Raw genomic sequence first — 24397 nt, 5'->3', positions numbered from 1 at the left:
AGAATTAATGTTACCTCAACTAGAGTCTCTTGGATGTACTGGAGGTATGGTAGGAAAGTATTTCATAATACGGGCTGACTCAGGTGACGCTCGTCTCTCCACTAGTCTCATTTTTCAGCAATCTTAACCTAGCCAACTATCTTCAAACATTATCTCTGTCCATTGATAAAGGTAAGATAGGAATAAAAGAGAACACCGGTATGACGGTTCCTGTAAACCTGTAAATAAAATTGATATCCTATTATTTTACTTACATTTTAAGTTCATTCTTCTGAAACGATCCTGATTGGGTTTGGTCTATCTTTTTACCATTCACTAGCCTACACATCAAACTTTATGATATATTTGTATACCAATCAGGTATTACGTAGTACCTCCATCAAGGGACAGTTAGAGACAAGGCGTCCTTCAGACTAAGACGAGAAATTACTTTTTTCTTTTCTCCCTTTTTCTTTCCTAATCTGTTTCGCATCACTCTACGGAAAATGCATCTACATAAAGATTACCAAAGAGAAAGTTTCCATCTCTCCGTTTCATTCTTCCGACCGGTTTCTACGAAATGAAAACAGAATATCATGCGGCTGTTTTTTTTTTTTTTTTTTCCTGGTAGTTCGTGTCCTGTAGCCGTACCATCGGTATGTCGCAGGTCGCAGCCTAACGACATTCGTGGACAAACTATAGAAGAAAAATAAAAGGCAGCATATGGTTTGGTAAAAGCCGCCAACCATCACTTTTTATCTACTACAATGCATCATCCATCATATAGACTTTTAATTTCATATTTACAGTTGATAGTTTGTCATTTTATATATCAATTCTCCTATTCCTTCTGATATTTCATATCCAGTAACTACAACTCATTATCTATGTTTAACCCCCGAGCGAAAGCAGTGCGTCTCCATAACGCCTTTTTCATCGTAAGCTGAGTTTCCCAGACACCTCTTTCCAATCCCTTTAGTCACAGAGATCATCATGGCGGCGTTCTTCCTGTTCTAGAGTGCAGCATCGTCGTATCCCTACCACACAAGTAGATATAATAATTGTAATGATGAAAATTAATAAATACTTTTGTTGTATGAATCGCCAACCGCCACAGCATTTTTCCATCATCACAATTAATAAAGCTTCGTTGTGATGCTTTGGTAAATCAACACTTTCAAGACCATTTTCAGGAACAATTCTGCCCCTCACCACTACTACTTTCAAAAACATTAACCGAAAACAAAGTCTTTTCTTAATGTGTTTTATGGTTATAGTGACTGAGTAATCCTTGAAAATAGTCGTGGGGAAAAAGCAAACTTTTCCTGAATACAGGATTTAATCAGATACGTTTCTACGAGCCAAAATATATGTTCCTTTCTGTTGAATGTACTCTCTATGCACATTTTATATTTTTTCTATTTTGATACAAGGAGGTCAGGATCTGGACTACCGAGTCATACCCTCTAATCATTCTCCTCACCCGGGTGTTGCCGCCACTTTCGCCGCGTCGCCTTGGTAACATATGCAAGTGTAATATCATATTTTCACCTCACGCACAACTTTCTCAAAATGTTGCCTTTATGCAATAGGTATCGGAATATATTGCTACAATCATTACATACGCTGCGCCAAAGTGTTCTCCGTTTTATATTTTCATTTATTTATTTTTCTATCACTTGAGTTTCGGTATCTTCTGAAAATTTGTTATCTAAAGTCCAAAATCAACCAACAACCAAATCACAGCAATCGATTTACTCTTGGTTTCCGTGACTTTATTAATTTATACTTCTATAGGATAAGCAGCAGAGCGCACTGTCCATAACACAAATGAAGTTACAGGGAGGATGACTATAAAAAAGTAGTGGTGCTTCATCATTTTGTACAGCGCACAGTATACGTGTACTACAAATTCACGCGTAAATCTTAATGCAATGTTGTATTAGATGGAGTGCAGTGGAGGTATGTTCAAGGTGAAGTTATGACTAGTATACAAAGTTTTAGATAGATAGTTAAGTAGATAAGCAACAAAAATACGAATGTAAATACAGATGAATAAACATCGACAGTCAGACGAAGGAAAATATTAAAAAAAGAAAAAAAAAAAGATAGACAGACAGACAGAAAAAGGGATATGAACATTTTCATCCATCCAGCCACATATATACATTATATGCAGTACATACATATGAGTACATGTATGTGTATATAAACTCACATATATGTATATAGATAAATTAATAAATAGAAAGGCAGACAGACAGACGGATAGATAGATATTGATTATTCTACACCGTGATCTGTCCGATAGAAATATGGAAGTGCAATCCAGAGGAAGGTCCTCATAAAATCATTATCATCACATACTTCCCCTCCAGTGCGTTCCAGTTATGTCTGCTGCAAATGCGTACTTACTACTCGCCTTCACAGAACTCAATGACCCGTGATGAATTTCAGATGCACCCGAGCTAAATGTTTTACGGATGCGATGAAAAATAGGTTGAGGAATGTTGAGTGATAAATAGCTTGTATATTACAGATCGACAGGGGCTTCATTATCCATTACTTGTAGTCAAGGGCACACACACACACACACACACACACACACACACACACACAGAGAGAGAGAGAGAGAGAGAGAGAGAGAGAGAGAGAGAGAGAGAGAGAGAGAGAGAGAGGGGGAAGAGGGGGATTTATCTGGTTTGTTGAACACAATAATGGTAGCTATTACCAGCACAAGTAGACACCCTCCCCGTCACTACTAGGTGTGAATCACTTGGCGCCGGGGAGAGAACACTAAGTATTTGAGTCCGCTTTGTTGTCACCGGGGTGCCTTGTGCCTTGTTGGGGCCTCGCATCTGTAGACAAGTGCATGGGGTAGTGGTGGGTACGTGATAGGGTGTGGTTGTTGCAGCATTTGCTCATTGGTGGAACGATTCTCGTCAGCCAATCAGCGACGGAACTTGCTCGCACACCCGCGACACACCCCCACAGTCGGGAATCCAAGACCTAATGTTTGGTTTACATAAAGATGAAACTTGCGTGAAGTGCGAGTCACCAACTGACCTTGTGACAACGGTTTCCACAACTCGGTCCACGGTGAGTGAAGCGTCGTGACCACCTGTTTTCGGACACTTTTCAAAACTAATGATTAGCAGTGAACGAGTAATATTTTATCTTGTCAGAATTAACTTTTTTTTTATTTATTTAGTTTCCATGTATACTAGTCGTAGTGGGTGTCTCTGACATATCTCCTCCATGCTTATTTCCACTATGAGCCAAAAGTGTTGATTTTACATTGATCTGTTGACGAAGACTCGGCCTGGTAACAGCGGCATGCGGCTTCTTGGCCTCACGGCTGCCTCGACCAGCTTTCGCTGCGCTCCGATCTGGTGGTGCCGCGCTCCTCACTCGGCCACCAACATTCGCTGTGTCCACACGCATCACTCCGCCCCGGTAAAGTGCCTACGTGATCAAACAGGTATGCTTGCGGTGTATTGTAATCACAGGGAGAACAGTCCCATTCACAAAGGGATTGTTTGAAATGTTCCAAACTTGTTTCTGTTCAAAAACTATGATAATACTGTAAGTATCATGCTGGACAAACATTGTCAAACATACTTTATCGTAGAGGTCATACTCTGAGCCCGCAGCCGGCCACTGGATCCATGGGATTACGGGAGGACTGACTACTATTCTGTAAGTCCTTCACTTCTCTACGGTACATACAGCTTCAATCTTAGACACTGATATATCACATCTTTGTTATAGTGGAAATAGAAAAAATGGCTGAGTTTACCGAGGTTTGAGGCAAGACAGCTAGAAGCGAGATAAGAGAGCCTTAGGGAGGATAGGGATGGGGAGTAACTGGGTTGGTTGCCTCACACTTGTGTTACCACGTCATCCACACCCTCCCAGGTGTGGTTCCGCACCTGTGTTGCTTCATAAATTTGCAGATGCGTTAAATTAAGTTGGTTGTCGTTTTCTAATATCTTTAGAGCATAGTTCTGGGTACGTTAGCCCAAACCTTAGCTGAATCGCTGTCTTAGGTAAAGTTGAATGTCGTAGACTTGGAAGCATTTTAATGGCAGTAGTTTGTTACACTAACAACTACGATGAAAATATGCACACCATTGTTTTCTTAGAATTATAAATAGGATTTTCAGTACTGCTCCATGAACATAATAATAATAATAATACGCATTGTAAAATCATTAGCCTAAGTGAACGACGCAGACTTCTTATTTGAGATTCAATATTAATCTTAATGACGACGCTAGATAAGACTAACCAGCCATTGTAATTATTATGTCATGTAAAATTAACTTTATCAATTCATAATCTTTCTGCTTTTTCACTGTCTGTTAAATACTCCTAATGACAAACAGAAATGCTGACTACGTTTCGATTCCTGAGGCGAACACCTGAATAACTAGTTATGTTACCCTCCCATGCGCCACCATTGTTCCAGTCATCTTTGTGGTTGTACAACACAATTAAGATAGTAAGTGGGAAACTTACATAAACATGCGTTAACCAAACAAGGAAGTAAACAATATTAAATTCAAATTTCTTAATAGGTAATGAACAGTTTCGCAATAACACTGACTTTACGTCTCTACTTCCACAACCAGTCTCCATCAAGGTTTGATGCTCCTTACTTTCTCCTGACCACGCACGCAGCTGCTGCGCCAGCAGAAAGGTCGAGTTCCGTAGAGTTGCCATATACTCCTGTCGTATGTTCTATGCGTGTTTAAATGCCAGACTCCATGACGCTTGTAGTTTCACTTGAGTGACACCAGACGATCTCAAGAAAGAATTGGGATACAGTTTTCATTCTCTCCATCTTTCACTCTTATTTTTGTTAATGATAAGCTTTTCGAAACTTTATATATCTGTAACACACACACGCACACACACACACACACACACACACACACACACACACACACACACACACACACACACATATATATATATATATATATATATATATATATATATATATATATATATATATATATATATATATACACACACACACACACACGAGAGAGAGAGAGAGAGAGAGAGAGAGAGAGAGAGGCTATAACAGTCAAGGAATTTATTTCTATTAACGTAGTACGCACTTTAGCTTGTTTCTTCCTACCAGCTTTCTCCCACTCACCTTACTGTAGAGGCCCCGGTTTTTGTAACCAGTTTGGAAATGTGTAACGTAGAGAGAGAGAGAGAGAGAGAGAGAGAGAGAGAGAGAGAGAGAGAGAGAGAGAGCATTTGTATCCTTGTCATTATATGCGTCACCGTAAAAAAAAAATACTGTAGATACTTTTAATTGTGATCGTTTCTATATATTTTTATGAAGCACAGTAATTATACTTGTTCCATTGTACGGCGCTTGTAGCCAATCTACATCAGTAAGTCATAAACTCCAAAACAAAAACTTCAAAATATTTTCCAGATTCCTACAAGTTCTCTTTCCAAAAACCACATTTAACGAAATTTTTTAAATACTGACAAGGATTTGAATTAACGTCACCACACTGGAAAGAAAATGTCAAATAGAGGACAATATGAGGTTCATTGATAAAACGATAAAGATCTTGACTGATAGAACCAAGGCTACTAGAAAGGCTGATGAACCTGTTGTCCTTATCTTCGTTCATATAAATTGATAAACTTAAGGTACACACGAACAAGAGTGAAAAATAGAACGTGGCAAGTGTACGGACATTAATTTCAAGAGGTGGTTATATAAAGTAACGGGCGATTGATAACAGAGATCTTAAGTACTCACAGGGTTCCTTGTATAAGTCAACTAGCCTTCTTTAATCAGCTTACGTTAATAGGTACAACTTCATGAGAAAGAATGAAGAAAAAATAGACTGGGCTGTGAGCATTGCAGAACGGCCAGGAATTTTACGTAGTTTGAAATATCACAGACTAAATATGGCACAAAAACACAGCGTCCTTCAGGAGACTTGTATGTACGTATGTAGTGTACCTGTGACGCAACATCTCCACGGCGAGATGGTGAGTGTGGTGACAAGGTTGTTGATGGGGAGGGGTAGGAGGAACATTGAATGTGAGATAGTGCAAGGGGGATGGGGCACGGTAATAGTAGGAGTGTTGTGGTATATGCAGTGGGGCGAAGACCGAAAGTGAGACTGCACCATGGGAGGTTGAAGAAGCTGTGGGGAACTAATCTGTATAGAGAGTGCAGTTGGAGACATGGCGGGGTGACCTCTGTTAGCAAGTCATGACCTTTAATGCAAGCCAAGGTCATCTGTACGCTGTATCCTGGGGGAGGGAGTCCATCAGAGACCACTGGATCACTATGAGGAGTTGGTGTCCTTCATCAAGGAGACAAGATTTTTTTTTTTTTTTTTTTTTTGTATCTAAGGAGAATGTAGCACTGTTTAAAGTTATAGTGATGTGTACATTGCAAGCTTCGATGAATTATACTGACAAACCTTACGGAGATACTTTTCCTTTTTTATTTAATTGTTAAAGAATAGGATAACTGCAAACCCTAACAGAAAGCGAGACAACAAGCAACAATGACATATATACAAACTGACACTTCATTGTCACTTTCTGCTCGTTAAAGGCAAGATAATCATGATAGACTGATTGATCTAACACACACACACACACACAAAAAAAAAAGTTATTTACATACAGAGAACGAGACATGTTTGTAAACGACGAGATAATGTTAAAACCAAGCAGGATGAAGAGAAAGCAGGAGGCAGGGTAGAGGCGGGTGTGCTGTCTCCATGGCAACAGAAGTGCGGCAAGAGGCGACCACTGGCATTATTTCCTACTCCTTATCTATTATAAGAGTTGACTTTTTACATACCTGGGAACTCTCTCTCTCTCTCTCTCTCTCTAAAAGCATTTACACACCTTATTCAAGTTTTCACCAGTGAATGGAACAACAATATTACTCGTGTATATTTTGCGATTATTTTAGCTTGTTAGTACAGTTCTTTGCCACATTTTGTGCATGTATGTATTGTCATAATATCAATATGTTCATGTATCAACTCATTAAGTAATATTTTCATAGCATTAAATCATCTTACTAAGATCAAAGACAGCCGGAGGGAGTTATGAAAGTTGTGCGTTTTTCGTTCACTGGTTTTATCAAGTCATTGTGAACACTCCGTACTCACACTGTTTATAATTTTCTCTTGGCTGTTTTCTGTTTTCTATTGTGCCTCGGATATGATGCGTCATGTTTAGATAGATAGCTCATTAGAAGATTAGATAAGGAAGACACAGTGAGGGTGGGATCTTTTATAGTAAATTAGCTTCTGTTTATGATTTACACCTTGAAAAAAACTCTCAAGATTTTGTATAAAGACCACTGAAATTATTAGGTATTCATCACCAAAACGCAGTCGAGAATCCATTATGCTTTTGATCATGGTTCGTATTCTTGAAAAAAAAAAAAAAATCCGATATTTTTTTCAAGGCTACAATATTATTGATTATTAAGGCACGTTGCCATGGGTATTACATCTTACTTCATCACAACTATGATGAAAATACATTTGAAAATTCTTTTAACTTTCACTATATACTGTTAAAAGTAGTCAGTTTAAGCTACTGAACAATAATAATAAAGACCCATGTACTGTACATAGGGGCGGTGGCATAGTGGAGTTGGTGAGCGTGGGATCGGGCAGACGTCCATGTTCGAATTCCACCACGTACCGCCTTGAAACTACGTCATTTGTCGAATGGTTTAAAGTTACCTACATGTCACCATGATACCCAGGTTCTAGGTGGTTACACCAAACATGCGCTTGGGCGGTGAAATGGGCTCTGATATGGGCACCACTATAAACAAAATAATGGGTATTAGCTGAACAGCGCTTCCCTTACATACTCTTCAAGTATACCTACAGGCGCTATAGGCTATAATATATATATATATATATATATATATATATATATATATATATATATATATATATATATATATATATATATATATATATATATATAAAGAAGGTATTTATGCGTGTTTCATGATCATTTTTCATAAGCATCATAACATCTTTCTAGAATTTTTCTATTATCAATTGAAACTTACAAATAGTTAGGATAAAGCACTGCGGCGTTGAATGTGATCCAACATGACTTAAACATTTCCACCGCCAGAGCTAGCAAGATGACCACCTACTTCAGCTACCCCAGCGAATCCATGCAGCAGGAGCTTCGCAGGATTGCTAATGCCATCGTGATGCCCGGCAAGGGTATCTTGGCAGCTGATGAATCCACTGGCACCATGGGCAAGCGCCTCACTGCAATCAATCTTGAGAACACAGAGGAGAACAGAAGGAAGTACCGCCAGCTGCTTTTCACCTCAGACAAGGTTAGTGTTGACGATGAACATTAATATCGACACAAAATTTTACATCTAGAGCCGTCTTTCGTTAATATTAGTAGCTTTGAAAAAAAAAAATACAAAATAACTCATAATAGTTTGCATGGGGATAGAAAAAGTTTAGATGTGTAATAAGTTTTTCTCTATCTAAAGTATGGGAAGAGTTTGCTGTGATTGCAAAATCCCAACTCAAGACATTACATGAATTCAAAGCATCATAAAATTAAGCTCTTAGTAAATATATTATTAGTTGCAGTGATTAATTCTTGAGCCCACCTGTTTGTTAGTTATTCATTCATGCTTTGGATAATCTTCGTATGTTTTCAGGAACTCGGTAACTACATTTCCGGAGTCATCCTCTTCCACGAGACGCTCTATCAGAAGACCGACGATGGGCGCCCCTTCGTGGAACTCATCAAGCAGATGGGCATCATCCCTGGCATCAAGGTGGGTTAGGGGTACATCTAGCTAATGGAGGTTCATCTAAGAGCCAACGAACATACGTCACATTCCTACCCTTATAATGGTACAGTACTTATTCACGTCTGGGCATTCTTTAGTAACCATTCAAATTATTAATTGCTTTAGATAGATCTTTTGCGGGAGAGCTAATCATTTGTTGATCGAGTACATAATCACTTGGTCAGCATCAAGATGTGTGTTGGAACGCTCAGTCTTAATATACAATATCAATTTGTAAATTTTGTAGGTGGACAAAGGTGTGGTACCATTGATGGGGTCTGAGGGCGAGAGCACCACCCAGGGCCTGGACGATCTGTCCCAGCGCTGTGCCCAGTACAAGAAGGACGGTTGTGACTTCGCCAAGTGGCGTTGTGTCCTCAAGATTGGCAAGAACACACCCAGTTACCTGGGTATGTTGGAGAACGCCAATGTCTTGGCCCGCTACGCCTCCATCTGCCAGATGAACGGCCTCGTTCCCATTGTAGAGCCTGAGGTGAGTCTCAGTGTCAAAAAGGGAATTGTTTCATATAACATGATCGCAAGATCTGAATCTTGCAATATGTGTAATAGATGAATAAGTTGTTCTGTGGTTAATCTAGCGTGTTGCAGGTTTTGATGGACGGCAGCCACGACCTGGACAGAGCACAGAAGGTTACTGAGACCGTACTGGCCTTCGTGTACAAGGCACTCAATGACCACCACGTCTTCCTAGAGGGCACTCTGCTGAAACCTAACATGGTGCTTGCTGGCCAGGAATGCCCCACCAAGTACACTCCTCAACAGGCAGCTGAGGTGAGCTTCAATTCCATTTTCAGGATATTTAGATTCTGTTTAATAACCACATAACCTGACAAGGTGGCTCCGTGACAAAGAAGCATTTATATATGTCTAATTTATACTCCATTTCACAGGCAACTGTCTTGGCTCTGTCACGCACCGTGCCCGCCGCAGTGCCCGGCATTTGCTTCCTTTCTGGAGGCCAGTCTGAGGAAGAGGCCACTGTGCACCTGGACGCAATCAACAAGACCACGGTGGGCAGAAAGCCCTGGTCGCTCACCTTCAGTTACGGACGTGCCCTCCAAGCTTCTGCCATTAAGGCGTGGAAAGGCACGGATGTGAAGGCTGGCCAGGCAGAGCTTATGAAGAGGGCCCGGGCTAATGGTTTGGCTGCTCAAGGAAAGTACGCCGCGGGATCCTGCTCTGGCGCAGCTGGGCAAACAGGACTCTTCGTGAAGAACCACCAATACTAAAACCAAAGACACTAACATCTAAACGTCAGCAACCGGACAAGTACGCGTGTGCTGACCCCACTCTCGCCTAAAGAAAAGCGTGAGGAACACCGCCGAGGTGGCCGAGTCGAAAAAAACAGAACAAATAAAAAAGGAGATGTTCATAATGTCAATTTATAATGGTTACATTTTTTCACATGGATAAATTTTCCACATTGCAAAGAGCAATAAGAGTAACAAGAATTTCAAAATGTAAAACAAGTTTAAACCAGTTTGCATACTGGAGTAGGTGGAAAAGATATTTTGAATAAAAAAATAAAAAAAACTGAAGGGAATGAATTTATATCATTATCCTTGAAATGACACGGAGAGGACAGCATTGCCACGACCACCTTCTCTCCACCAGTGAGGGACAAAGGGCTGGTGAGGCTCCTTTTCTTTATAGAATTTGGTTGATATAGTATTTGCAGAATTATTGTTTTCATTGATTCTTTATTATTTTTGCATTCACCTTGCAACTGTTAATAACCTATTATGCGTGTATGCGCAATATAGATTTAATAGAATGTTAATTCAGAAGAGTGTGAGTGTGACATTACCATTATTTCTTTAGCGGTGGTGTAGTGGATAAGGTGGTGAGCATGGGATCAAGCAGACGTCCGCGCGTAGATTCCAAACCCACCGCATACCACTTAGAAGCTAGGCCATTTGTCGAGTGGTTTAAAGTTACCTACATGTCACCATTACACTCAGGTTCTAGGTGGTTACACCAAACATGCGCTTGGGTGGTGATATGGGCCCTTATATAGGTACCACTATAAATAAAATTGCCAGTGCCACTAATGGGTGGAAGCTGAACAGCCTTTCCCGTACATACTCTTCAAGTACACCTACAGGCGCTATAGACCATAGCTCGGAGAAAAATAAGATAAAAAAAAAACTACATAAAACTAAACAGACAAACAGGCAGTCATGTTTCTTTGCAACGTTTAAATCTGACAGATGACTTTGAGGTCCTTACGCTGAAGCGCTTTCCTCCCATCTCATTTTTTTTCTTTTGTTTTCTTTACGAGATAATTAACCAGGCGCTCATTAGTAATGTTTCTCCTTACAGTAACGTAAAAATCTTGTGAAGCTGTCAAACATCCTTAAACACCTGCTTAACTCTAACAATGGAGGTATCCTGAATCGTGTGTGTGTGTGTGTGTCCACTTATGAATAAACTCACAGGTAGACACATCTGCAACACCCCTGCAAATTTAACTACACTGAGCACACACGAACACTGACAACAAAAATCTTGCATTTTGATGAAACTTTCACCTGTTGATTGATCGATGTTTCAACTATAATAATAGTTATGACATTACGCAATGTTTACACACGCACGCACATGCATGGCGACAGCCGACAAGCCTATCACACTATTCTTTAGAGCTAGTGTAGAAGCTCAATAGATGGCAACGTGCCCACGAGGGAGGGCGTGTGTGCAGGCGTCGCCTCCCACGTCCCTTGCCCGTAGCTCGGCTGGTGGAGGTCAGTTAGCCCTAAAGCCGCCCAGCCGTTCGTGTATCCTACGGTGTTGTGAGGATTATTTAATCGTCACCGTGGCGTTTCCCAGGCAGCAGGCTTAATTGTGCTGTCGCTGTTCCCTGTGCCGCATGGACATCCCAACGTGTATTCAGATCGATCTGGTAAACAAATGTAACTTCTATTGTCCTTGGAAGACACCATAGACTAAGTGGTTACCTAGCATGGTTATACTTCCGCGAGGCCTTGCTGTCTATTCCTCCCCACTCACACTCTCTCTCTCTCTCTCTCTCTCTTTATGAGAGAGAGAGAGAGAGAGAGAGAGAGAGAGAGAAAGCGTTTCAGAATATGAGCATTTTATGAGAGAGAGAGAGAGAGAGAGAGAGAGAGAGAGAGAGAAAGCGTTTCAGAATATGAGCATTTTATGAGAGAGAGAGAGAGAGAGAGAGAGAGAGAGAGAGAGAGAGAGAGAGAGAGAGAGAGAGAGAGAGAGAGAGAGAAGCGTTTCAGAATATGAGCATTTTATAAATTATAAGATGAGCATACCATATGATGCTTCATGATTGCTAGTAAGTGACATGATCCAGCAGTGAGGTCTGTGTTCTTCAAGCTTTTTCGAACGCTATAGGTGTGTTTAGTGTATATGTACGTTACGATAATATACTCAAGTAAAGGAGTGTTCAAGTTGTGTTGCAGAAGAGACCGTGTGTTGCCAAAATGGCCGAAAATACTCTTAAAACATAATACATACAAAATTACCCACAAAATTAACTCATCCAAAGACAACCAAAACTCGCTAGACACCCCCAAAAACACCAAAACTACCCAACAACCTCACAAAATACACCCAATACACACCCAAAGGACCCCCCCCCCTACACATAATACCATAATACAAGTGATTCCGATTGGATGGCATATCAGGAATGAAAAGTGGAGAAGAATGGAAAGGAAGGGATGCATTGCTGCTGGGACTGTAGAGTCACGTACGAATGAAAGGGTGATTGAGGTTGTAAAGGAGTTTTTGGAGAGAAGAATTCTAATCGAAAGCATGAAATATTCTGAGGAAGATTAGAGGGAGGGACAATCTTAATTAGGATCATCCAAGGAAGGATTAATAGCAAAGGTTTGAGAAAAGAGTTCAATTACTTCAGAGACATATATGTTATATCAGTGCCATCAGGATGAAATAAAGGAGGGAAAGATGAAGTACAAGTTTTTTTTTATATAGATGTTTTTGGACAGATGGCAGAAGTCTCGAGGGGAGTTGGATTTTGAAAGATTTTTAATTTTCAATTAATGAAGGATCCGAGCTAGCGTTTAGAAATTTGAAGAACAGGCTTTTTTTTTGGGGGGGGAGGGCATGATTCCTTGCAGAAATATAAAGCGCATGAGATTTAGGTGATGGAATGCTCAATTACTTTTTGTGGGCGAAAAAAGAGGTTGTGATAAAAAAGGATTTGGTCGGTTTAGGTTGAGAAAAAGAGTGATGAATGTACGCCTCCATGCCAGACACTATCACCTCTGTTATGCTCATAGCACACAGAGATGGGTCTCTGACACGGAAACAGTAATTATTACAGGGAAAATCAACTATGGTCTGACCATTTTATGAAGATCACTTAGACGTTGGCTTTTTCAGGGATTTCCCGGCCTGCGGCTCGATCTATACTTACTTATAAATTACTAAAATTTGAGAAAAGAATCTCTCTCTCTCTCTCTCTCTCTCTCTCTCATCCTGGCTGGTAGCGAGAGAAGTGACCCATGGATTAACACGGTCACTTTGACCTGTGACCTCACTCGGTCACCCAAAGGGATGTGACAACGCTTGGAGGAAACGTCAAGTATTGTTGTGTTTGCAAAAACAATGCAAAACATATTTAAAAATCAACACAAATTACTCTAACTTGCCTTTTTAGAACATCACAATGTATATATACAACAACATTCAGTTACCAAGTATTATTAAGTACCTGACTTGAGGTGCATATTGGTACAAGTGTGACAGCGCCGCAGGCCGGGAAATACCCGAAAAAGCCAACACCTAAGTGATCTTCATAAAATGGTCAGACCATAGTATAGCATAATTCCTCACGTCTCTCCAGGGCCCCAACTGGCACAGGCGAAACACCAGAGGCACCTCTGCTTTTGGGGACACTGAGGAGGGATTAGAGAAACAGAACAAGATACAGATATGAGATTGTGATAGGAGGAACCCAACGGAAAAGATACAGCATAAACAGTAGGATTAAAGGTAAGAAATAGGTCAAGAATGTTAGAAGTATCTCCAAGACGGTCAGGAATACGAGTAGGGTGTTGCACCAGTTGCTCTAGGTCATAGATGACAGCAAAGCTGAAGGTTAGTAGTACACCAGGATGGTCAGTGATTGGAGGGGAAAGCCAAAGCTGGTGGTGAACATATAAATCCCCAAGGATGGAGATTTCTGCAAAGGATAGAAAGACAGAATGTGCTTTACTTTGTAAGTTAAATAGTCAAAGAATTTCTTATAATAAGAGGAGTTACAGGAAAGGTACATCACAGATAAATTTAGCTAGGAAGTGACTTTTTACTCAAAACCTCTAAAGATTTAAGAGTGTGGGTATGACAGTAAGCCAAGTCATTGTGCACATAGATGCACAACATCCAGCTTTGGAACAAAAATGAGGGTAGAGAGAATAGGGGGAACAGAAAAGGGGTTACTGTTAGTTGCCTCAGACACCTATATAGCTGTGTTTCAGTGAGGAAAGATGAGGTTTGGTAGAGAAGATCGAGTTGGTGTTTTACAGATTGAAAAAAAAAATTTTTAAACTCCAAATGTTGCAGAAGTTAATGAAGAAAAATACATGGATGATACGAGAGCAGTCCAACCTGGGGAAATTTATGGTCCCCAATTCCCAGAAGGGGACTCCAAGGCAGGTGTTGGAGTTTAAACCACTCAAAATAAACATAAAGTAAACTCATAAAACCTCACATCTCAAAATACCCCTATAACATACCCTAAACACATCCTAACATTTAAAACAACTCACAAATCTCTAAGTACATAATATATACCTACAAAACACCAATCACACATTGAAAATACCCAGAGTCCAAAATATACTCAAAGCCACTTGCAAAAGTGCTAAACACTCTTAAAAAGACCCACACATACTCAAATCACACCAAAAATTACAAAGAAAGGCAGGGGGAGCAAGGGAAACTCCTTCTTTTCTCCTTTCTTCTTCCTCAATGTTCTATTTATCCTTTTTTCTTCTTAGTATTACTACTTTTCAATGAATTTAGAAACATGAAATCAAGTAATAAGTGAATAAAGCACTAGAAATTTTCCTAAATATCAATGAAGAGAAGTTGGAGAAAAGTGGTCTTGTCACAACTGAAGAATTTTTGCTGAATTGATGTTTACTGTAAACTTTGTAATCCCATTGTGCACCTGTTTTCTTGCAGATAGTGGCCTTTAAGATAGAGTTCACATAAAACTTACTAGTAGTATATGATTGCAGGAACAAGTTCACATGGCTTGATCCTTCCCCTCTTGGCAGTGATGAATACAGCAGGAAATGGTGTGGCGAGTTCCTTGTCGTCTGCAGGCATGTGCTGCACATGCAGTGGTTGTCCCACTTGTCACTGTGACTGAATTCAAGATTCGCCGTCATCTTGCCAACATCCCCGCTGAACTGCTTATTGCCAGGGCCACAGCTGAACTACTGTTGCATGGAAATGAACATGAAGATGATTATGAAAAAACATTGTATGTCTATGCTTCTGGAAGTGATGATGACAGTGATGAAGCACCACATGCAATGGCTTCTGGAAATGAGACTCCAATACAAATGGACACCATGGATCATGTGATGCTGCAAGTGAAGGTGAGCTGTCTGTTTACAAAGTCACTAAACTTGATAACTTGATTTTCTAAAACTTGTTGACATATCAGCCCACAGCTGGATTGATGCATGATTAATAAACTTTTCAAAATTATTCTTTTATAGACTGTAGTGGAGGAGGTGAAGCAGTGGTGGAAGATGATACCAGATACAAGTGCAGGACCAAAACATGTTCTGGAGTTGGCCCTTGATGCCCACACTGATGTACGCCCGAAGCAAGACCAAGACTTTCCGCGACATTTATCATGTTTACTGCTACGGTTGGTGCTCCTTCAAGAGGTCTTTCTTGACCGAGACTATGGAGATAAAGATCGACGGTGTGTGATACCTTTTGCTTGGGAACGCTGGACTGCCAGATTGGTGGCCAATCTGGCACCTTTTGTCCAGATGGTCCATTTGAAGGTATATGGAGGCTTATACCCAAGCATATTAGCAGCAGTGTTGCGGGGAGCCTCACACCTAGTCTCTCTTCATATCTCCCATATTAACATCACAGATGAAATCCTGCTAGTTATTGCAAGGAAGTGCTCAAAGCTTCATACACTCTACCTCCTTCATAACTTCCTTTGGTTAGTTATTTCTATGAAGGCATTCTGTGCTGCATTTTTTGGTGGTGCTACTCATCGGGAAGTCAATTATGCTTATAAAAGGGATTTCTCCAGGAAATCAAACAAACTTTTCCAAAGCTAAAGAACATTGATCTAGCCTATGGTGATACTGAAGTGGCCAGGGAATTTCACAAACTTTTACTCACTTTTTATCCTGACCTGGAAAACCTCAGCTGCCCCTGGAAAACCACCTACTTTGAGGATGGCTATCAGAATCATGGCCATGATGTTCTTTTACCACTTGTATCCCACAAGCGTCTCCTTGCAATTCAAAACGTTTTCTTCACTGACAATACTTTATACAATCTTGGGCATCAGTTCCTGCACCAGCTCACTTCTTGTTGCCCACAGGTACAGATTATTACTCTGGATTGTAATTTACGAGAACCTAAGCAGAGGTCTGAGGTTGCTGGCAATCAACTTGTGAAGCTAAAAAATTCTTGGAAACATCTAGCAAAACTGCATCTCAATGTAAATAGCGAAAACCACTTAACACAAGCACTGCTGCTGCCCTTCCTGCAGGCTCACGGGACCAAACTTACCACCCTTACAGTGGAGGCAACATCACCTGGCCAGAAGCTCCATGTTTCTACACTCTGCATCTTATTACAGGAATGCCCCAATCTTACCCACCTTGGGATCCGGGTGTGGAGCAAGAACATGGTGGAAGCAGAGCTGGATGACCAAGGACATCTTGGAATACCAAACTGTTTAGCTCTTCAAGCATTCACTTTGCATGAAGAAGGACCAGGAGATGCAGATGAGGCAGAAGCAGAGAAAAGGCATGCAGAGCAGTGGATGGCACTGCTGCAAGGTGTGGTGGCTGCTGCTCCAAACCTATATAGCCTGAGTCTCAGCATATGTTCTGGACTGACATCCATCTTGAATAAACTTGCCAGCAATGTTCACATCCTTCATTTGCATGTAAAAGATGGTTATGAATGGCAACCCACTGCTGACCAAGTGTGGCAGCTTGTGTGTCGATTGCCACATTTGCACCACCTGTACCTTGAGGAGGTGTGTGGCCAGCTATACTGGACACTCAAGCGCCACTATCAACATGCTGACCTACAGCTGCACTGGGGCAACCTCTATGGGTGGCCTAGGACTTAAATCTGCTTATATGTAAGCCCCATAAGCAACGTTCCATACAATCTTGTTACTATATTCATGATCTTAATCCTGCAAGTGAGATATCAAAATTATAAGTAATAATGTTCACATCCTTCATTTGCATGTAAAAGATGGTTATGAATGGCAACCCACTGCTGACCAAGTGTGGCAGCTTGTGTGTCGATTACCACATTTGCACCACCTGTACCTTGAGGAGGCGTGTGGCCAGCTATACTGGACACTCAAGCGCCACTATCAACATGCTGACCTACAGCTGCACTGGGGCAACCTCTATGGGTGGCCTAGGACTTAAATCTGCTTATATGTAAGCCCCATAAGCAACATTCCATACAATCTTGTTACTATATTCATGATCTTAATCCTGCAAGTGAGATATCAAAATTATAAGTAATAATGTCAAAAATGACATTTTATTAAGATCTAGTACAATTAAGGGAAAACATGATTTTCAATATACTTTTCAAAGTACATGTTACATAATTTTCCTAATAAATTCTGCATACAGTTTAATAACATCACACTGTAAAGGATTACAGAAGCACAATTCCAGACACCTCATCCTTTCACCGACCTCTTTGCAGCACAAAAGGCTAGAATCATTGTACATAAATTACACAAGTATCACACATGATGGCTGCAGACTTTATAATCTGTGACATATAACAAACAGTACTTCAAGATTCTCACACATAAAGCAAGAAAACTAATAATAATAGAGATCAAATACTGATATCAATCAAGATTTGTATATACATCATGTATTGTTTGGCCGATACCCACCAGAATCAGCCAATAGATAACCTTGACCAGACACCACAAAAGACTCACTGCCTGTCATTCCTCACAGCATTCCACTGTTACATTATTACTGTTTGAAGAAATAACTGTCTTCTTATGGGTGACATCATCTAACACTTAAAGCCAAGCAACAACAGATGAACAAACATGGGAGAAAAGCAGTGAAGTAGAATAGAGTTAAATCAGATTTGCTGAATAATGCAGTGAGTTAATTTAACACTTCTTAAATTTAGTAACAAAAATTCTGTAGGGAACATACTTCATGTGTTAAAGATATAAAATAAACCAGACAGATATGAAGTCATTCTTGTCACCTTGTAAAGCCATAATAAACTTAAATAAGCAGTTTTCCATTGTATGTTTTTCATAAAGACATATGATGCTATAAAAAGAGAAAAAAACATGATAGAAATTAAGAATAGCAGCATAGGGCATTCATGAAGACTCTCTTGGTTAAATCCATTTAAGTGTTGAATAATTATTAAGCAAATAATAATTTCAGTGACTGATGATAGTTTCATTATTGTTTTTGGCTAAACAATATATACATTAAACACCTTAGGCTGATTAAGTATAAGAACTTATGTAAGTTTCTCCAGTAAATTACAGTGACAGTTGATGGCAGAACTGTACTTTAAAATACAGGGAAAATAAAATGTCTGGCCTTCAAACACTGAAGTGTAGTCCATTCAAGTGCACCCTTGGCTGGTTGATGAGTGTTGGTGAGATGGTGCACTAATCCTTTGTTTTGCTTCATAATGATAGGTTTGATTGTTGCAGTGATTTTGTTCATGTATATGACAGAAATAAGCAAACATTGAAAGAAGAAGAAAGAGGAAGAGTATGAATAATGGTTATTGCTATTGTCATTTATGATAGTTGTGGAAAACGCTGTGGTGGTAGAGTGAGTCTGTATGATTATTTCTTGTTTCTTTCACATTCTGGCTGTCTCATTATTGTTTTGTTTCTATCAGCTCATGGCAAGGAAACACCAGTTCCCTCTGCAGAGTGTAAAAGACAGGAAAAAAAGTTGTATCAGAATAAAGTTGTATAATGTAGGTAATCTTCACTTAAAGCAAATCCTCTGACATCAAAAGTTCTAATTATTACTGCTTATAAGATGGAAAACAAATACATAAGCATTATCAAAACAATATATGAACTAACTAAAAGATACATATGTATATATAATACATAAATACGGACTTCCTAAAATGAAAGATGTTCAATGTTATTTTGTTGAAAATGAAATTGGATGCATTCAACTTTAGGTCCAGCAAACAAGAAAATGATTGATACAGTATAAATTTTCTTGTGTCACAAAAAAACTGAAAAGAAAGACTGCACCTGAAATAAACCATGAATCAGAATGAATGCATTGTATTTTGAATTCAATAAAATCTTTTCAGTAATTAGCAAATGTGATTACCTGGGAGGCAAGACCATGGAACAACTATGGGAAGCGCACATTCCGCACGCAGGCTCTGAGGCAGGCAGACCACAGGGAAGGAAACACTTGTGTCAATTACATACATATATAACAAGATAACAATAAAATAATGAAAGAAATCTCCCTAACAATATTAGGTATATTACATAATATTCCTCATCTTTGAGGTTTACTCTATATGAAAACTAGGAGAAAAAAAATCATGGCTCAAATGCATATATTTAAAAATGTAATTTGACTTGACTGCACATCAGACATGAAAAGGCTCACCTGGGGCCCCTGGGATGCTTGGCAGGATGGCGTTGGTGCGGAGCCCCAGAGGCAGGGGGAGAAGGGCCTCTGGGACTCATGAGGCTACCATATCCTTCACTTTGGGAGTCTGCCACCCCTGCAGGCCCATGGGGTGGCGAGACCCTGGGCCATGGCACACGTCCTTCACCCTCAGCCTGCTGTACAGCACAACAAACTAATGGTGTATATAATGGGAGGGTACTGCCTGAACTTTTGTTAACCTATGACAGACATAAAACATACAAGGTTCAGTCTTCAGTTTTACCAATAACACTATTTTAAACATCTATGAGAGCAAGACTAACCAGGTTGGGGCAATCAACATCATGGAGAGAAGGTGCTTGGTAGACAAGAGCTGTGAATGCTTTCTGCCCTCTGGAGAGCGGGCGGTGGGCATGTGTTGGCGGCGAGGGAGGTGCAGGAGGAGGTGGGGTACCATTGCCCACCCGATATGTTGCTGCAGCATAGTGATACAACTCATCTCGGGGATAATCACCTGGAAGGTATCCCATTATTGAGGTCATATGATATACTGGTGAAAGAAGTGAAACAAATAACACAAGCCTTCACATATAGCACTGTGTAAACATTTATCTATTTATAGTGTACAGGAGAGGAAGCTTTATTATACTGTCCCATTCCTATATCTCTCAAAATCTAATTTGGCATTGATGTTCTGTTTTGATTTTGCAGGAACCACTTCCTGTTTCAATCCCTTTCATATTTCTATTAGTGTGGATGAAAAACTATTCGTTTTAATATCCCTTCTATAATTAACCTTTTTGTCTTCCTTCTATGTCCTCTTGTGTGTCTTCTGTTCTAAACTACTGGGTCTTTTCTGTTGAACACTTCTATATGCGTGTGTGTGTGTATCTACCTAGTTGTATTTACAGAGTTGTATTGTACAGGGTTCGAGCGGGGCTCATAGTGTCCTGTCTACATGTCTCCATTTATCAAATTTTTCCTTAAAGTTATGTACATTATGTGCTGTAACAACTTCATTATTCAATGCATTCCACTTCTACACCGTTCTGTGTGGAAAACTGTATTTTTTAATATTCTTCAAACACTGCCTCATCCTAGTCTTATTTACATGTCCTCTTCCATTTTCTGTCAACAGCACCAAGTCTTCCTTGTCTATCTTTTCAATGCCATTGACTATCATGCACATTCATTGTTATTAAGTTCCCACGTTCTCTTCTATCTTGTAAGGTTGACAGTTCCATTTCCTTCAGTTGTTCTTCATATGTTAGGTCCTTTACTTCCAGCATCATATTTGTAGCAATCTTCTGTATCCTTTCTAATCTTCTTATATCCTTTTCAGAACTCAGGAGACCACACCACTGCTGCATATTTCAGCCTTGGGCGTATCATGCTTGTGATGATTTTTTTCCTCATATCTTTGTCCATGTATTGAAATGCCACTCTTATATTAGTCATCATTTTATATGATAATCTAAATATCTTGCTTATGTGTTTATCGGGGCTCAGACTTTTCTGTATAATCACTCCCAGATCTTTTCCTCTTTAGTCTTCATTATTTGTTTGTCTCCCATCAAATAGTTCCATACTGGTCTTCTTTTGATCTTTCCTAGTTCCATTATGTGACATTTCTTGACATCAAAACTCCAATTTCCACTTCCTATTCCACTCATAGATCTTGTTTATATCTTCCTGTAACAGCAGACAGTCCTCTCTAGTTTTGATAACTTTTAGCAGATTTGCATCATCAGCAAATAAATTAATATAATTGCTTACCACAATGTGAAAGTCATTTACATAAATCTGAAACATAATAGGGGCTAACACTGACCCTTGTGGCACTCTGCTTGTTAGTTTACCTGAAGATGAGTACGTATCTCTGATCACAGCTCTCATCTCCCTATCCTTCAAATAATCTCTTGTCCATTGTAGCAAAGTTCCTTCCAGTCCTCCTATGTTCTCTAGTTTTCAAAGTATTCTTCCATGAGGGACTTTATCAAAAGCCTTTTTTATATCCAGGTATACTGTGTCCACCCATCCATCTCTGTTTTCTAGTCCTGCAATAACTCTCGAGTAGAAGCTTAATAAGTTTGATACACGTACATGACCTCCCTGTCCTGAACCCAAACTGTCTGTTTGATATGACTTGTTCCTTTTCTAGATATTTAACCCATTTTTCTTTGATAATTATTTCACACAATTTCCCCAAAACACTTGTAAGTGATACTAGTCTGCAGTTTAGTGGTTCAGTTTCCTCCTTTAAATAACGGTATTATGTTGGCTCTCTTCCATTCTAGTGGAACTTTCCCTTCATTTATTGAACATTTAATTATTTCCAAAATTGGGTCAAGTAGTAGTTCCTCTTAACATTCTTTTAACACCCAGCCTGATACACCATCTGGCCCCATACGAGGTTCTGTGAAACCTTCTTCAGCAGTGAACACTGTTTTGAAGCTCTCATTCATTATTTCACACATTTCCTTCTATGTTTGGTATGTCCTTTTATTATTTTTTCTATAGTTTCCTTGTTCTTCATTTTGGTGTTTATAAACTTGTAGAAAAGTTTGGGTTTGTCTTTGCTTTTATTCACCACATCTTTCTCAAAGTTTCTTTCTTCCTCTCTCCTTACTCTAATATTTTAATTTCTCACATTCCTATACTGCCATCTGTTGTTGTCATTTTTCTGCTTTATGAGTTTCTTCCATGTTTTATCTTTTCCCTTTTTAGCTTCTATGCATCTAGCATTGTACCAAGCATGTATTTTTTTTTAACTCTATAAAAAGGTACATATTTTTTTTATTCCTTCATTATATTTCTATAAGAATATTTCATATTTCCCTTGGATTGTCTTTCCATTCATAATGTTTCTCCACTCAATATCGGCAAAAAAGATCCTTAATTTTTCAAAATCTGCTTTTGCATAATTTAATCTCTCTCCTTTGTAGTCATCTCTGTAACTTACCCCATCCTTCTGTATTTGCATCTCTGTCATTAGTGTGTGTGTGTATTTACTTAGTTGTATTTACCTACACTTAACCCTCAGCTATCGCGCCCAATTGGGGCTGAAATAGTCGCACCATAGCCAAAAACGCGATAGCCAAATTGATCTTGGCGGGAAGGCGGTTTTGGCCAATGAGCGCTCAAGATATTCCATGATGTCATGGCGGGGCGTGCGATAGCAGGCATCTGAGGTCGTGATAATGAAATTTTAGCAGCTTTTCATGGGTGCGTGATAGCAATAAAACGTGACAGCCGAAGTCGCGATAGCCGAGGGTTGACTGTAGTTGTATTTTACAGGGCCTGGGCTTTACACACCTGTGGCCCTTTACCATATCTACACTTATCCAATTTTTCTTTAAAACTATGCACACTCGTTGCTGACACCACTTCTTCACTCAAACTCTTCCACGTCTCAACACATCTTTGCGGGAAACTATATTTTTTAATATCTCTTAGACATCTTTCCTGCCTCAGCTTTTTACTATGCGATCTTGTGCTTCAAATGTCATATTCTTCACATTGGGTCAGTTTCTCATTATCCACTTGGTCCATTCTGTTGATCAATTTATAAACTTGTATCAGATCCCCTCTCTCCCTTCTTTGTTCCATGGTTGGTAGATCCATAGTCTTTAGTCTCTCCTCATATGTCATCCCTTCAAATTCTGGAACCATTCTTGTAGCCATTTTTTTGTAATCTCTCCAGCTTCCTGTGTCCTTAGTGGTCACGCGGATTAAGGCGTCGCATTCTGCCACGATGGTGGTAGATTGCAGGGCATCGATTCGAACTCCACTAATGACATCTAGCGGCTATATGGCCTTTGTTGCCTAGCAGCAGGACAAATTACTTCACTGGAGGGGCTCCCTTGTGATGACTTAATTTGAGGATTATTTAATCCTTTAAATCCAGCTTCCTTACGTGTTTCTTTATATGGGGGGGTCCACACTACTCCTGCATATTCCAGTCTGGGTCTTATTATAGTACTTATCAATTTCTTCATCATTTCTTTGTCCATGTAGTGAAATGCTATTCCAATATTCCTTAGGAAATTATATGTCTCTGAAAATTCTATCAATATGGCTTACCGGTTGATTGTTTTCTTTCATCGTCACTCCCAGATTCTTTACCTTTTTTACTTTCTCCAGTTCTACTCCATCTCCCATCTTATTGATTCCCACTGGTTGTCTTTCACTCTTTCCCATTTCCATGACATGGCTTTTGTCCACACTGAATTCCATTTCCCACTTTTTACTCCATTCCCAGATCTTATTTAGGTCTTTCTGCAGTATTTGACAATCCTCTTTTTGCTTTATAACTCTGCACAGTTTTGCATCATCAGCAAACAGATTTATGTAGCTGTTCACTCCTTTTGGCATGTCATTTATATATATGAGAAAAAGTATTGGCGCCAATACTCACTGTGGCACTCCGCTTTCTACTGCTCTCCACTTGAACTTCATATCATTGACTACCATCCTTATTTCTCTCCCTCTCAAATAATTTTCCATCCATCTCAATGTGCTTCCTTTTAAGCCACCCTTCTCCTCTAACTTCCACAGTAATCTTACATAAGGCACTTTATCAAATGCCTTTTTTAAATCCAAATAAATACAATCAACCCATCCCTCTCTCTCGTGTACTCTGTCAATTATT

At 39.7% G+C, this 24397-nt stretch overlaps 3 protein-coding genes across 5 annotated transcripts in view; 2 read left to right on the top strand and 1 right to left on the bottom strand.

Moving 5' to 3' along the window:
- The first annotated feature begins 3299 nt into the window (after window positions 1–3299).
- Window positions 3300–10316, top strand: LOC123520695 (fructose-bisphosphate aldolase-like). 2 transcript variants are annotated; one of them, XM_045283225.1, is made up of 6 exons: window positions 3300–3460; window positions 8149–8362; window positions 8702–8821; window positions 9084–9329; window positions 9446–9628; window positions 9748–10316. In XM_045283225.1, the coding sequence occupies exons 2-6, from the start codon at window positions 8159–8161 to the stop codon at window positions 10084–10086; spliced, it is 1092 nt and encodes a 363-aa protein (XP_045139160.1). In that variant the 5' UTR covers window positions 3300–3460; window positions 8149–8158; the 3' UTR covers window positions 10087–10316. The 2 variants fall into 2 exon arrangements, with proteins under 2 accessions (XP_045139160.1, XP_045139161.1); XM_045283226.1 differs by having other exon boundaries at window positions 3300–3678.
- Window positions 10317–11531: 1215 nt separating this feature from the next.
- On the top strand, window positions 11532–19081 carry LOC123520745. Its single transcript, XM_045283308.1, is given in 4 exon segments — window positions 11532–11759; window positions 15139–15465; window positions 15589–16129; window positions 16132–19081. Coding segments are annotated over 3 exon segments (1923 nt in total). The 5' UTR covers window positions 11532–11759; window positions 15139–15156; the 3' UTR covers window positions 17205–19081.
- LOC123520746 (Down syndrome cell adhesion molecule-like protein Dscam2) overlaps window positions 17614–24397 on the bottom strand; it is a 51076-nt gene continuing 44292 nt past the window's right edge. The window contains exons 11-14 of one of the 2 annotated variants that reach the window (XM_045283309.1): window positions 20070–20260; window positions 19744–19922; window positions 19453–19507; window positions 17614–19024 (exon numbers count right to left, since the gene is read on the bottom strand). In XM_045283309.1, coding sequence (XP_045139244.1) covers window positions 19477–19507; window positions 19744–19922; window positions 20070–20260 — 401 coding nt within the window. In that variant the 3' untranslated portion in view covers window positions 17614–19024; window positions 19453–19476. Of the gene's footprint in view, window positions 19025–19449; window positions 19508–19743; window positions 19940–20069; window positions 20261–24397 lie in introns of those variants that run through there. The other variant, XR_006679357.1, reaches the window with a different exon arrangement.

The sequence above is a fragment of the Portunus trituberculatus genome, chromosome 47 (assembly GCF_017591435.1).
Source record: "Portunus trituberculatus isolate SZX2019 chromosome 47, ASM1759143v1, whole genome shotgun sequence".
NCBI lineage: Eukaryota > Metazoa > Arthropoda > Malacostraca > Decapoda > Portunidae > Portunus > Portunus trituberculatus.
This window is presented reverse-complemented; position numbering and strand designations above follow the sequence as displayed.